Here is a 14537-nt window from a genome sequence, read left to right on the forward strand (position 1 = left end):
GTAATTACATTAACACCTTGTCAAATACAATATTATGAATTACTTTATCCTCTAACTTACATTTTATAAACTTTCTTTTTTTGCATTTCTTTTCACATATTGTTTGGGATATTTTTCTCTTTTTCATTTTTTAAACAAATTCTCTTTGTCCTGGATTTTTATTATATGCAGCTCTTTTTTGTTCATTTCCTTTTTTTTGACGTTCATTATCAGCTTTTGCTGCTCTTTTTCTATTGCCATCTAAAATTTGATGTTCTTGAATAGATACCTGTAATTTGCTTTTTTGCCTTGCCATTATAACTGACTGCATTGAAGAGCGAGTTAGCAGCACTGGGAGAGTCATGGGGTGGTACGGAGAGAGGATGTGTACAGTAGGAGGAATGATTGGGCCAGCTGTGTGGAGGGGAGTGGTTAAGGCTATATATTTAATATAATAGAGAAATAATGCACAATGGATGTAAGCAAATTATTTCTTTAATGTTACTCTACTGCCCATTAAAAAATAAACTAATTTATAACATATTGTAGGTGTTGAATATAAAAAACACAAAACTTACCCTTTCGCCCATAACACCAGGATCACCAGGAGCACCCTTTGGTCCCCGAAGTCCTTTAACACCCTAAAAGAAAATGTACATTTTATAAATAAAAAAACCACTTCTAGCAAAAGGACATGAGGACTTGAATAAAAAATTTCAAAATTAGAGGGTTTAACCCACTATAAAGTCTTTTTTAGGTGTTCTTTTTCATGTTGTATGTAAGTTTTTATTACTAAATTAATTTATATACTATAAATTTTATTACTAGATAAATTACTAAATTGGTAGCAACATTTATTTATAGCACATATTTTCAAATAAACATGTTCAAAAAGTATAATAAATGCTCTTGGACAATGATATTATACTGACATTTTTAGAAAGACTATATCAATCTTTGGAGCTCTATTTCATATATTACTTTAATTACTTATCAAAACTTTAATGTCTAAATATGTGACTTTTGTGAACTTCTCTTGTACTGTAGTACATTAAATGTTAAATTTTTACTACAAGGCATGTGTTTATTTAGTTTTTATTTATCTAGTTATTTTGTTTTTTAAAGAAAGTGTATTACCCACATTAGTTTGCTCTTTAAATGTTTATTCTTTAGTAGCAATGAACATCAGTGAAACATTCCCTATATTTAGTATAGAGGCTGTAAGACCTGTGTTAAGGAAAGCTGCTTTAGCTGCTCTGTATCTGTTAACTTTCTTTAACAAACAACTTTTTTTCTGATCTTGTCACCGCAGTTGTATCCGAGTGAGGTCTAGTTTTTACTTCTGTCATTCCAAAATACAAAAATGATTTTACTTGACCCATTCTTTAGTATATTAGTTGGAACATTAAAGTTGACTGTCACTCCAGAGGGCACCTGTTAACCAATCTTCAGCTCATAGGCTAAGACTTTCTGCTTTGGAATATTTTGGAGTCTGAAATAATACTTTATTCAATGATAGCAATATATTCAGGTAAACTGGCAGTAGGGCAGTTTCAAACTAGAACACCTACACCAGAATACAGTACCTACCAGGGACAATGAGACTATTTTAGGGGTAGGCGGCATAAAATTTTTGCCAAATGTTACATGTATTGCCCTGGCAAACTTAAAAGATCATCCAGATGGCAGTAACATTCTTTAAGAAGATCCCTTTCTGGCATTCTATTGTGTTGAGCACAAGTGTTCAATATAATGTGTTTTTTAAGCTGACATGTGAATTCAGACAACTTTTTTCTGTGGTAATTGCCTCTTAGGTCAGTGTACCTGATACCCAGTAGTAGAGCCAGAAGCTCTATAGAAGGGTGCTAAACCTGATTACTACCTAAATAAGGACAGCTCATAAACCCCTTAACCTCTCCTGTGGAAACCATCCACTGTCATCGAGCAACACCCCAGCCTCCCCCAAAACGATTAATGGAAACCAGCTATCGCAACTGATGAGACCGACACCCCTTTGTGTATTCGAGCACAATACACAATAAACAGGGATAGAGAGTTCATCAGATAAGGCAAGCTATGTTTTCTATTAACTAAAATTGAGTTATGTATTTTAGTGCTATCTTGTTTATCATGGCAGTGAATAGTGATGATGTTTTATTTGCTGGTTGGAAATACAAATAAGAATTTCATGTGTATTTGACGATACAGATATAACTATTAACCTGAAAGTGAAGAATTTCTAGCGCCAATACTTACCTCAGGGCCAGGAAGACCCTCGTCTCCTTTATAACCTTTCGGGCCAACTGGACCACGTTCACCCTATAATAAAAAAAAACCCACACATATATATATTTGAGTCTTGTTCAGATTTCTTATTATTTTTATTCTATAAGTATACCTCCATTTATACTTTTAATATGGATAAGCAACACCAGTAAGCATGACAAAAAGCAATAATATTTAGCTTAATCAAAATCAAAGGGATATGTCTGTAATATGGAAAAACATTTTAAACAGATTAGGTCTTTTTGTTTGTCTTTTTACTGTCTTAACATCTCATTACTTCTCTCCTGCAACACTGAATGAGATTAGGATGGTGTAAGTAGGTTATGTCATGCTATGTTTTTTACTGTATGAACTGTTATTTGTAAGATATCATCAACTGTTCAACATTTAAACCAAAGCTAAAGACCAACCTCTACAGCCTTGGATTTAAGATTGTGGGAGTAGTGCAGCAAATGTTTCCAGCTGCTATAGGCTGGAAGTCACTGTACACATGTATCTTTACAGTTCAGTGGAAATGAAAGGAGAGTACAATGTTCTCTATATCTCCAATCGTGGGATCACATGTATAGCCAACAGTGTCATGGATCATGGGGCTGGCATGGTTGATCTAGGGTAAGTTCCACAACAAGCACCATATCCTGCCAGAACGCCACAGAATGAATGGAGACTGAAAGCACTGCATTACTTTTGGCCTATATTTCCTCCATTACATAACGGGTTATGTAAGTTGATGGTTTATCTGCCTGACATTTAGTAAATAAAAGACTTTCAGTAACTGATAAGAAAAATGTGCACTGCATTGGACAGTTGAGAAAGTGCCCTAACCCTTTAACTATCATCATGACCTAAAGAGAAAAAAATATTGAATAAATGGCAGAAACATGCGTTAACAGAAATGCATGCGCTGATGTTATAAAACAGGGTCATCACACTCTATCAGGTATTTTTGACATACAACCTAATTTATGGTTATTATTCTGTTGCTTACAGAAAAACTTCACTAGATGTAGATTTTGAAAAGTCTGAACTGATCAATTATTCATAAGCATTTTATGTGACACTCTTATTATGTCTTCTCCCTCACCAAGACTTTAAATTAGCAAGGATGAGAGGCATCCAATTAGAAGTTAAGCTCTTTTACTGTTAGTGAACATAGTGACTTCATTTTTCAAAAGGTGTTTTATGCAGAATTATTTGGGCAGGCCTGGTTTTATAATGATATCAACACATACCTTTCTAAATGCTGTATGTTATTATGGCTATCCTAAAGAGTTCAGACACAAAAGTTGAAAACTAGAAAGATTGGCTCAGAAAGCCAGAAACCAATTTATCCAACACAACAATTCTTTAGTTGAAGATTACCAAGTTATTAGATTACAGTAATTGAGTAAGTAGACAACAGAAAAAATGTCATATTCATATTTTTCCATGGCACAGTTAATGATTTATAAAGTGTTCTGATATAATGAACTCCCCTGATAGTATTAAATATCACTAAGTGCCCAGTATTAATAATGCATAATGTTATTTTAATGTGGTATTTGTGTAGCTTTTACTCTATGAAATTGTGATTACATTGTCATATAATGAGATATGAACAGCTGTTGCCATATGCTGGCTAACCTCTAACCTGGTTACACTTCCCAGACAGTCCTGGATTTAATTACAGACTCGGTCTGTTACACTATACTGCAGATGCACCAGAGAAACATTTCATCACTCAGCTCTTTTCAGTCTAACACTGATGGCTACCAGACCTAAAACTGTAGACACCAGTGGTGTTTTACATCCTGCAATCTGGAAGACACCACAGTTTTGCATTTTTTTGAGATGAGGAAATCAAATTTATACGTATCATAAGTGCATTAACATTTAAAATGTCACTAAACCATTTTCAGATACATTTGCATAGTATGAATGTCTTTATTAATTAGACTGTCCCTTAGCAGCTTAGCTAACCTATTATTTAAATGTAATGAGTGTTGCTATTTCATGCAACCAGCGAGTTCAAATCTAACACACGGTCACTGCCTGTGTAAAGTTTTTACATTCATCCGGTATCTGTGTACGTTTTCCTCTGGGTTGTCTAGTTTTCCTACCAAATAACCAAGTGTGCAGATTAGGTTAATTAGTAATTCCTAACGGCCACCTGCAATATGTGACTCTTAAGTGTGTTTCATTCTGTGTGTACCTTACAGTAGACTCGTACCCTGACAAGGGTCATTTACTACCTTGTGCCTAGTGGTGAAAGGATAGTCATCGACAACACCCGCAACCATGTAATGGAAGTTTATATGCTGTCAAAGACATGTGTGCCTAGGGAGCATCTTCAGGGCTCTGTCAAGATAAGAACTCCTAAATCAAAGCATAAAGAAGCTCAGCTGTTATCCATCCATCCATTTTCCAACCCACTGAATCCAAACACAGGGTCATAGGGGTCTGCTGGAGCCAATCCCAGCCAACACTGGGCACAAGGCAGGAACCAATCCCGGGCAGGGTGCCAACCCACCGCAGGACACACACAAGTACACCCACACACAAAGCACACACTAGGGCCAATTTAGAAACGCCAATCCACCTAACCTGCATGTCTTTGGACTGTGGGAGGAAACTGGAGCACCCGGAGGAAACCAACGCAGACACGGGGAGAACATGCAAACTCCACACAGGGAGGACCCGGGTCTCCTAACTGCGAGGCAGTAGCGCTACCACTGCGCCACCGTGCCACCTCAGCTGTTATCTCCTTCTCCTTTTCTATCCTCAGAACAGAAGAAGACCCCTGGGAGGAGAACTGACATTACTTCTTGTTCAATTCCAGAAGTCCCATCTCTTCAACCCTACTGACTAGTGACATCACTAGCTGAGGCTATGCCTCTGTCCTTCTTTTAATTGATATTTACATCTTTCTATGTTTATTGCTATGTATTGCTCATTATGTGGTATTCATTTGATAGAAGGGTAAAAGACATAAAAACTAAGAACCAAGATGGCGTTATTGTTTGAGAATTGCATTTTCAGTTTTATAGCCATCATTTAGAGCTGTAAAATCTACAGGAGTTTGGACTTCTGATTTTGATTTTTAGATTTGAGTTTTACCTTGCCTTTAGGTTCTGATATCACTTTGGATCCTGTTAATATTTTTGGCCATAATGGATTTTTTTATTAATCTCTCTGCTGATGAATAACCTGCCAACTTTAGATGATTCTTTTTTTGAAAAATAAAAGGCTTATTTATAAAACCCAGTAAGATCAACCTTCTAGTAGTGCCTGTTTCGATATGGGTTCATCCCAAATTCTGACCTGGGTTGGCACTATCAGGTCAGAGATTATTAGTTAGTTCTTTAGTTGTACAATAGGAAAGCTCTCTGGCTTTAAATGCACCATTTCTCACACTGGGGCTGTATGTGTACAAAAAAATCCTAGTCAATGCATCAGCAATGAATAGAAAGAATTTTTGAAAAGACACCCCCACACAGAATATAGTAAATCTGCCGCTGGGTTACTAGAGTATATGATAAATATACTGGTAATACATGAGAACATGGAAAATCATGACTGCTGGCTGTGGACAATTTACTTAGCTCTCCAGTCTCCAGCCAGTTGACTCCTACAATGTGCTTAAATTGGGTTTCTTCCAGGTCTGTCTCTGTCTGTATTTCCCTTTAACATTTTTGATTCATATTCATATTAAATGTGTAGCGGTCAGGAGGATGCTAAGATTCACACTGTCCAAAGATGGTGATTTGTTTATTTTATTACAGGGACCTGCTACAAAACGTAATTTGTTTGAACTAAGGTCTCTCTGTGTATTAAACACTGACAAAGCAGTTTATTCAAATATGTATGTATGTATATATACTGTATAAATATTGTATATTTGCACTTACAGGATCTCCATCAAGACCAAGAGAGCCTTCCCGTCCTGATTCACCAGCCGGTCCTTGATCACCCTTTTAATTTAAGAAAAGTACAAATAACAAATATCAAATAATAATAGTAACTAGAACTAAAACCAAAGCACCTTTTCTGTTAAACTTGGCAAATATCAAATATTAAGTTGGCTTCATCATGATACCCACTTTGAGCACCATGAGTGAAATAACAGCCAGCTGAAAACGCCAACTTGTATTTCTTTAGAAAATGAATTAAATAATGACTGTTCTGAAATAAAAACATATCAGTGCACAGTATATGTAAAATGTTATAAAAGCATATGACTAGCACATAAAGAAAAATATAACATTGATTATTGGTTTTAGGTCTATGAAGATCTTTTGAAAAGGGTTGCCAAACATTCTTTCATTCATTGGTCAGCTGTACTGCTGGTGTAATGTAGAATTTCAAGATAAATTGTAACTTACCGGATCACCTCTGGCTCCTCTTGCCCCTGGAGTTCCTGGTGCGCCCCTTTCCCCAGGATTACCCTAAAAAAGGCAATTTATTGGACAAATAGATTATATATCAGTATTTGGTGGCCTCTAGGCAAAAACTCCTAGCTAACGTCACCTATAAACTTGAGTTATTTGGGAGTGGGAGAAGTCACCACTAAAGGAGGCACATCTTGGTAATTTTGTGTGTCCCTTTATTATTTGTTATGATTAATACACCAAGACCATCATCAGTCCCTAACCAAAATTTACATTAAGCACCATGCAGTCCGGAAGATTGTGTTCTCTTGGCAAGTGCCAAACCCAGATTCAGCTATCAGACTGCCAGATTGTGACATGTGGTTTGTCATACCAGAAAACATATTTAGACCTTTCTAAAGTCCAATGGCAGCATGCTTTATGCTACTTCAATTGACACTTGGCATTGTGCATACAGATCTTAGTCTTGGGTCATCTCCTCAGGCATGGAAATCCTTTTCACAATGCTCCCGACACATAGTCCTTGTGCATTTAAGAATGAGTGATTCAACAGAGCATGGACAGTTTTTTTTTGCACTATGCACTTCAGCATTTGGCAGTACTGCTCTGTGAGTTTACATGGAACGACCACTTCGTGGCTGAGCTGTTGTTCCTCCTAAACACTTTCACGTCACAATAATAGCACTTACAGTTGTCTAGGAAAGGTTTACCAGAGCAGAAATTTCATGTACTGACTTATGGCAAAGGTAACATCTTATGACAGTGCCACGTTTAAAGTCATTGAGCTGTTCAGTGCGACCTATTCTACTGCCAATGTTAGTCAATGCACATTGTATGGCTATGTGCTTGATTTTATGCTACTGTTAACAATGAGTGAATCTCAAACATCTCAGCTCAATAATTTGGAGGGGGGTTCACATGCATTTGAACATATAGTATATGATAGCACTGCTCATGTAGTTCTCCTTGCAATTAGATATTGGTTGTATTGTGGTCCAAAAAGTAAGAAAAATTACCTGTACATGAACCACTGGACAAAAAACAGAAGGGCCAGAAGATATCAAAAGAGTAAACATAAAGCAGACAGGGTTTTGATCCAAGACATCAAATGATCCAGCAACCAAAACTAAAGTATTAGTCTAATATCTAAAGTCAAAAAATATAGACAATAATCCTAACCATAACTACTGTAAGTATTAAACAGCAGCACAATCAATTATCAGGAAACTACACTGTTGGAAACTTGTTGAGGTCAGATTTAGCACAAATGTTAGAAAGTTTTTCTTCATGTAGGAACTGGAATAAATTATTAAAATCCTGTGGTGGAGTGTAGGATTTAGCAATTTTTAAATCACCATTTGATGTTATTTTGTACAATCTAGGTGAACAGGATGTTGTTTAGCGTAAATATGACCCTTGTTAGGCGTTTGACACACAGGTCATGTGACCTATGATATCATGAAATCCACAAAGAGGGCACTGCTGAGCACATGGGATCACTAACCCTTTTCCCTTTTTTTCCTCTGTATCCTGTCATGGTACTTGCCATCACTGTTATCTTGGCAAAGTTATTAATTTCCATACAAGTGTAGACTCCGACAGGTGTTTTTTTGCAGGACTTACATTTATTGGAGTCATTGCTCCCATATCCTTCAATATCAAGTAGCCTTACCAGGTTTTCACACTCCCTTAATTAATAAGTTTAAAAATGTAGATCTAGGGCTAGCACAGGGTTTAGCAATGCTTCCATAGAGTTCCATAATCCTCGGTGGAATCCCAGCCTGAGTACTTCACATGTGAAGTTTGAAAGGAATGTGTCTATGGGGGGGTTTCTCCAAATTTTTCAGTTGTGGTTTGAAAGATGTGCATGTAAGCTTACTTTGAGGCCATGTGAGAATTTGCCTGAATCCTATACAGGGCTAATTCCAGCCTTGTACCCAATGCTGCTAAGATAAGCCCCATTCCCCACAATCATGAACTGCATAAGTGGATAAAGAAAATAAGTGGATGGATATTTGATTGTATGTATGCGAGGGTTGTGAGGTTTTATATTTTTACTGCTACTGATATTGTGCATGCACTCTGTATTTGAGAAAAGTGTTGTAAAAGTATAAACTGAATAGAATAAGAAGGTAGTCAGCTTTTTCAAATCTTCTAGTGGATATACTGCAGTGATAGAGTAAGCCTAGCCAAGTGCCCTTTGCTGCTGGGATAAGTTCCAGTTTTCCCATGACTCATGCTAAGATTATGTGAGAGCAAAAAACAAAAAAAAATGCTGCTGTGCTGGCCATAAATGACCTTTAATTTGTGTTCCATCAGCAGGCCATATACTGCAGTATAAAAATGAAATAAAAATTGCATAAAAAATAACATTGCTCCAACTGAGATAAGTAGAATTTGACTTTTGGCACTTGCTCAGCTATTGTGGCCTAAAGATCTGAAACTAAACTTCCTTATTTTCCTTGATAGAATATGCAGGATATAACTTTCTTGGCAAATCATGTTGCATTTGAATAATGACCCTGTAGTTTGAATACATTAGCTTTACTAACAGCGTTGGTCATTGAACTACAAACTACACCTTTTCTAATGCTGTCCCAATTTTTGACTGAGTCTGGTAGCCTATCAGCTCTCCTTTGTAAACAAATATATGGGGACAATTGCGCTATAATTCTGTATTGCAAAACACATTGACTTGCTATCCACCATAAGCAGGTGCTACGTGCAGTAAAGGCGGTGACTTCCTTGTAATAAAGCCAGCATAGCCTAGCCAGCATAGCATAATAATGCTGTGTTTTTTTGCTATTGCTTCATTGACTTGGTATCTTGGGATTGAGTCCTGTGTCTGGTCATTGTCTGTGCAGACTTTGCATGTTCTTCTCAAAACTTTGAGCAGTTTGTGTTTTTCTTCCACATCACCAAAAATGTGCAGGTTAGGCTATTTTATGGCTGTGAATTGGACTCAAAGGGAATGAGTGAGTGTGTGTTTGTATCCAGTGATAGATTATACAGGATAGTACCCCAATTTATGCCCAGCACTCCACAAACTGGAACTGGATTAAGCTGGTATGAAAATGTATTTTGTCAGTTGGAGCTAGCAATGTCTAATCTGTGCTGTGAAATGCTGAATGCTAACATGGAAGATATGTGGTGTGATCAAAAGTTATGGTGAATGTTGAAGCAGAGCACCATCCAAGAGCAACGCAGAACAATTCAATGCAGGTTCTGACATGTCCATCCTAGAGCCTAGTTTGTGACAAGTTTCAAGTTGTTTGATACTGTCAGTCGTTTGTGAGCCACTGTTGAGTTCAATTGTGTTTTTTCAAGTTTGTCGTTAATAATGAATATCGAGCAACGCATTAACATGAAATTTTGTTTCAAATTGCAAAAAGATCAGGAAACCAATCAGATGTTAAAATCTGTTTATGGTGAAACTGCACCGACAATTAAGTCTGTTTACAAGTGTTTTGATCGATTTTGTAATGGATCTGACTCAGTTGAAGACAAGAAAAGATCAGGACGTCCTTCAACATCAGTAACTGAGGAATATGTTGAAACGGTTTCATTCTTCATCATGACAACACTCCTTGTCACACATTCCTTCTAGTATTGCAATTTCTGTCTAATAAAAACAATACATTGTGTCCGCATCCACCTTATTCGACAGATCTGGCACCGTGTGACTTCTGGCTGTTCCCTAAATTGAAAATGACCATGAAAGGCAAACAATTTCAATCCATTGAGGACATCCAGGCAGCCACGACAGCCCAACTAAATACACTCTCGAAAGAAAACTTCCAGAACTGACTTGCAAAGTGGCAGGAGCGTTGGTATAAGTGTATTCAAAGTGCAGGAGAGTATTTTAAGGGTCACTAGTAGTTGTAAATCTTATACTGCAATAAATGTTTCTTTTTTTAAAACATTCACCGTATTTTTTGATCACACCTCGTACAGTATAAGTAATAGTGTTTTACTTCATATATACTTTAAAAATGTATGTTACTTAAGCCATTACAGATAATATTACCTTCTCTCCTCTGGGACCATCTGGGCCGGGTTCACCCTATAACATGTAAAAAGGCAAAGTGCATTAAGATAATTATCTTTGCATAGAACAATTCTGATGATTAAATGAAACATGCGTTGTAAATAACTAATTAATTGGGAAATCTGACTTGAAAACACATACTGTAGATTAATTATATAAGGCATTATTTGAAAGCATGCTGAACATTAATTGTACAAATCAGGACACATTTCATGAGATATGCATATTAGCGGGGGGTTTGCTAAAAGGATTAAAGTTATGTCAAATTTAAACACAAGAAAGAACAGGACTTACATCATCACCTCTTTCTCCTTTTTCCCCATTTGATCCTCTGTCTCCAGGTTCTCCCTAAAATACATAAATAAATAGATAGTCAGGTAAGCCAATAATTAAAATTAATCAGGAGGTTGTGATCAGTAATATCTAAAATATAACTGTGGTTTTATAGGCTTATATGGTCATTATTATTATTTGCACAGAGTACAGTGAAATTCTTGCTTGCATGTGCTAATGAACATGCAACACGTTTGCACTTTCCGTGTTTTAACAAGAATGCATTCTACTTTACACAGTTACCTCTTCAAACCCAATATTTTCTGAACTTCGGAATACAAATATTTTATTCACGCCACTCTGGCAGTGGGTAAAAGGGATTAGCATTAACTTCACAATCTTTAAGAGTCTACTCTCGTTCAATTGACCAACCCACAGTTGAACTTACTGATTTTCGCTGTAAAAAACCCAAGGTAGTTAGAAACAATATACTGTATATAGAAGAGTAATTGTATTAATCAGGATCATTATCAGTACACTACCTCATACAGCCCAAACTGTTTCCTAATTTATTACTTTGATTACAAAGAGTTAAATAAAATCGTATAGAAATTAGCTTCAGATCTGAATACTAACTATTCATTGAAACTTATTGCTTTTCACTATTTATTAATTTAAGCTCTTACTTTGGGTCCAGGAGCTCCATTGTTTCCAGGCCGGCCTCTTTCTCCATCACGTCCGGGATCTCCCTAATTGGATACAAAAAAACATTTTTTTTACGAAGAAACAAACTCTGTATCATGTTTTTAATGATATCAGTAACTTAAACTTAACATGTCCTTTAATTAACTTAAAGTTTAACCGGCAGAAATATTTTTTGCTAAGAGTAATAGCACTATAAGTTATATCACATACAAATGTTTTTCTCCCATAAACATGGGACTATCAGCTTAACATATTCCTAAAGGAAAAGATTGTTAGTACTGTACTCATTTTCCACTGAACACAATAACAGTGCCTAAAATGTAAAATGACCTTTGTTTTCTTATTGTTTTTTTTACTTTCCTGTATACAAAGTATAGGAGAAGTATTGTAATCGTCCAAAGATTTGATGTCGAGATTTTGATGAATCTCAATGTTTTAGACCTCCCTGACTTTCTTGTATGCAAAATATAGGGAAAGTATTGGAATCCTGGAATTATGTCTGTGTGTCTGTCTGTATGTGTATGTAAATACGATAACGAGTACACATTCACTTAGGTCAACCAAATTTTTATTAATGAAACTGTAACTATCATCTCCTTTTCTTATACTACCATTTGTTTTACATAAAAATAAACTGCTTTTTATTGATCAGATTAATTTGTCCATTAAATGAGGAATCAGAAATAATGTTTATTTTCGGTTATGTGTGCGTGGCATACACGCCAGGAAAACTGCTGTTGGCAAAATTAGGTAAAAGTCTGTTAACAGAAAGCCCAGATAAACTTTCGCCAAAATACAAGGTAAAATCAAACTCAAATATGATTAAACAGACGAAAAGTCAAATCCTGAATTGAGTATACCCAACTCCAACTTCCTTAATCCAAATAAGAATGGTGGTTAACTGGAGTCTATTACAGCAGCAGAGACAATTTTTCGAAATTATTCATACTTTATTTTTGTTTTATTTACTAGCTCTCCAATAGTAACTCGAGATGAACCCTTAATTCGGCTATCCTTGGACTATCATGCATTAGGCAGAATAAAACATTGGACGGGGCAGTGACTCAGCGCAGGGCACGCTGGTTTACACATCAATACATAAACACAATGGGTCAATGCAGAATCTAACTAATTTAACACCCACACATTTGGGTTGTGGGATGCAAAACAGGTTAAATTTGTACACAGGAATTTTAGCTTATAAGTTATATGGTTAGTAAAGGTGATATCTAAAGGGCAGTATGGCCTGTTTAAGACAATAACTAAGCAACATCCACAATATACAGTACTTTTTGAAATGTACAATTTAAAGTCAAGGTCAGAATCTACTTTTTCTAAAATGCTTCATGCTGCTCATGTTACAGGCAGAAAGATAATCGTGTACATCTGTACTTTTCTAAAGCAACGTTCATATGGATGTGTATTAATACTCACATGTGGTGTATATAAAGAGCAACCAGATGCGTGAAGTGAAGATAACATGAAGAACAGCAACATACCTTGTCTCCTTTTGCTCCATAAGGGCCAGGGTCTCCCTTAGGTCCTGCACCGCCTGTATCTCCCTGCAATTATATATGAAGTGATTTATTCAGATTTCAAAATGATAATTGAAACCAAAACACACACACTGCTCTATATATTTTTACCTTAAAGTTTGATCAAATACAAATAATCTTTTAAAGTGCAGTTGAAATAACAGGAAATTACATCACAATTTTAAATTGGATCACAAACAGGTTTTATGACCGGCTTCTGATACATGGTTATTAATCATCAGGAAAGCAGCTGTAGAGCATTATGAAGATAATTAAATGCAGTTTCTTTTTTTTCAGATTATCAAAGGACATGTATGAAGGCTCATAAGGAGGTTCCTAGTACTTTAAAGAAAACCCATAAAAGTAAATCTATTGAAAAAGATTTAGTGTCAACTGTGATCTAATCCTATCTCAAGCACTGTTTTCACTTAAAATCATTTTTGAAAATGTGTAGTTCTTCTTAATAAGACCTAAGATTATAAATACATTTAAGATCATATTTTACACAGTATTAAAAATAGGCAAAGTACTAAAAGATGATGAAAACCACAACTTTCATAAAATGGGACTAGCAACCGTATTTGTTACATCAGTAAACAAAATACTGTATGCTGAATTCCTCAAAACAATTCGCAAAGGGAACATGAACAACATGAACTACCAAGAAGATCAACAAACCACAGAGCAGGCTCCAAGCAAGATCAGTCACACAATTAACAGAATGCTATTTATAAAGCTAGAAGTGCTTGAACCATGCTCTTCTCCTAGCTCAATATAATGCCAAGAGAGAGAGAAAAACCAACTAAGGGAACAAAGGGACTAAAGTAGACAAATACTATTAAGATACATTTTTAAAGCACCCAAAAAAAACATAAGCCCCAAAGCTGTTTATACATGTGACATTCGTATGCTGCCATTCTGGTATGCATAAGCTGTAGGATCAGGTATTCAGTCCTTATTTGTCCAGCTAGCTGATGGCTGTGTATCTGAAGGCTGTTTGAGATCACTTACTGCAACGGTCATCCATTAAACTGCATTCTTGATAACTGACCATTCTGTCTAGTTTTCTATTTTTTAAGGAACATTCTGTTAATTTGCCACTGTTAGTATTAAGGTTTTGTAACTAGCTTTCAAATTTACTTTGCTTAATGCTTCAAGACCTGAGAACACATCCTGGTCTAGATTACTTTTCAGTATTGTCACCACAGGTTCTAACTTGTAAACACTGACACCACATTGCCCCACCTAGACTGTGCTCTCTAGCTATCAGTTGACATTAGTAAATGGTTTCCTTTTTGGGGCCATCCTTAATACTGTATACTTGTCTTGCCATGCACACCGTTG

The 14537-nt window shown here is 36.1% G+C and overlaps 1 protein-coding gene across 2 annotated transcripts in view; it reads right to left on the bottom strand.

The window, feature by feature from the left end:
• The window catches only part of col6a1 (collagen, type VI, alpha 1), a 97539-nt gene that overhangs the window by 38472 nt on the left and 44530 nt on the right, over positions 1–14537 (bottom strand). For both annotated transcript variants that reach the window (XM_039756475.1, XM_039756474.1), the window contains 8 exons: positions 13158–13220; positions 11640–11702; positions 10975–11028; positions 10660–10695; positions 6627–6689; positions 6153–6215; positions 2236–2298; positions 558–620 (listed from right to left, as the gene is read on the bottom strand). In XM_039756475.1, coding sequence (XP_039612409.1) covers positions 558–620; positions 2236–2298; positions 6153–6215; positions 6627–6689; positions 10660–10695; positions 10975–11028; positions 11640–11702; positions 13158–13220 — 468 coding nt within the window. The remainder of the gene's footprint in view (positions 1–557; positions 621–2235; positions 2299–6152; positions 6216–6626; positions 6690–10659; positions 10696–10974; positions 11029–11639; positions 11703–13157; positions 13221–14537) is intronic.

The sequence above is a fragment of the Polypterus senegalus genome, chromosome 6 (assembly GCF_016835505.1).
Source record: "Polypterus senegalus isolate Bchr_013 chromosome 6, ASM1683550v1, whole genome shotgun sequence".
NCBI classification, from domain to species: Eukaryota; Metazoa; Chordata; class Cladistia; order Polypteriformes; family Polypteridae; genus Polypterus; species Polypterus senegalus.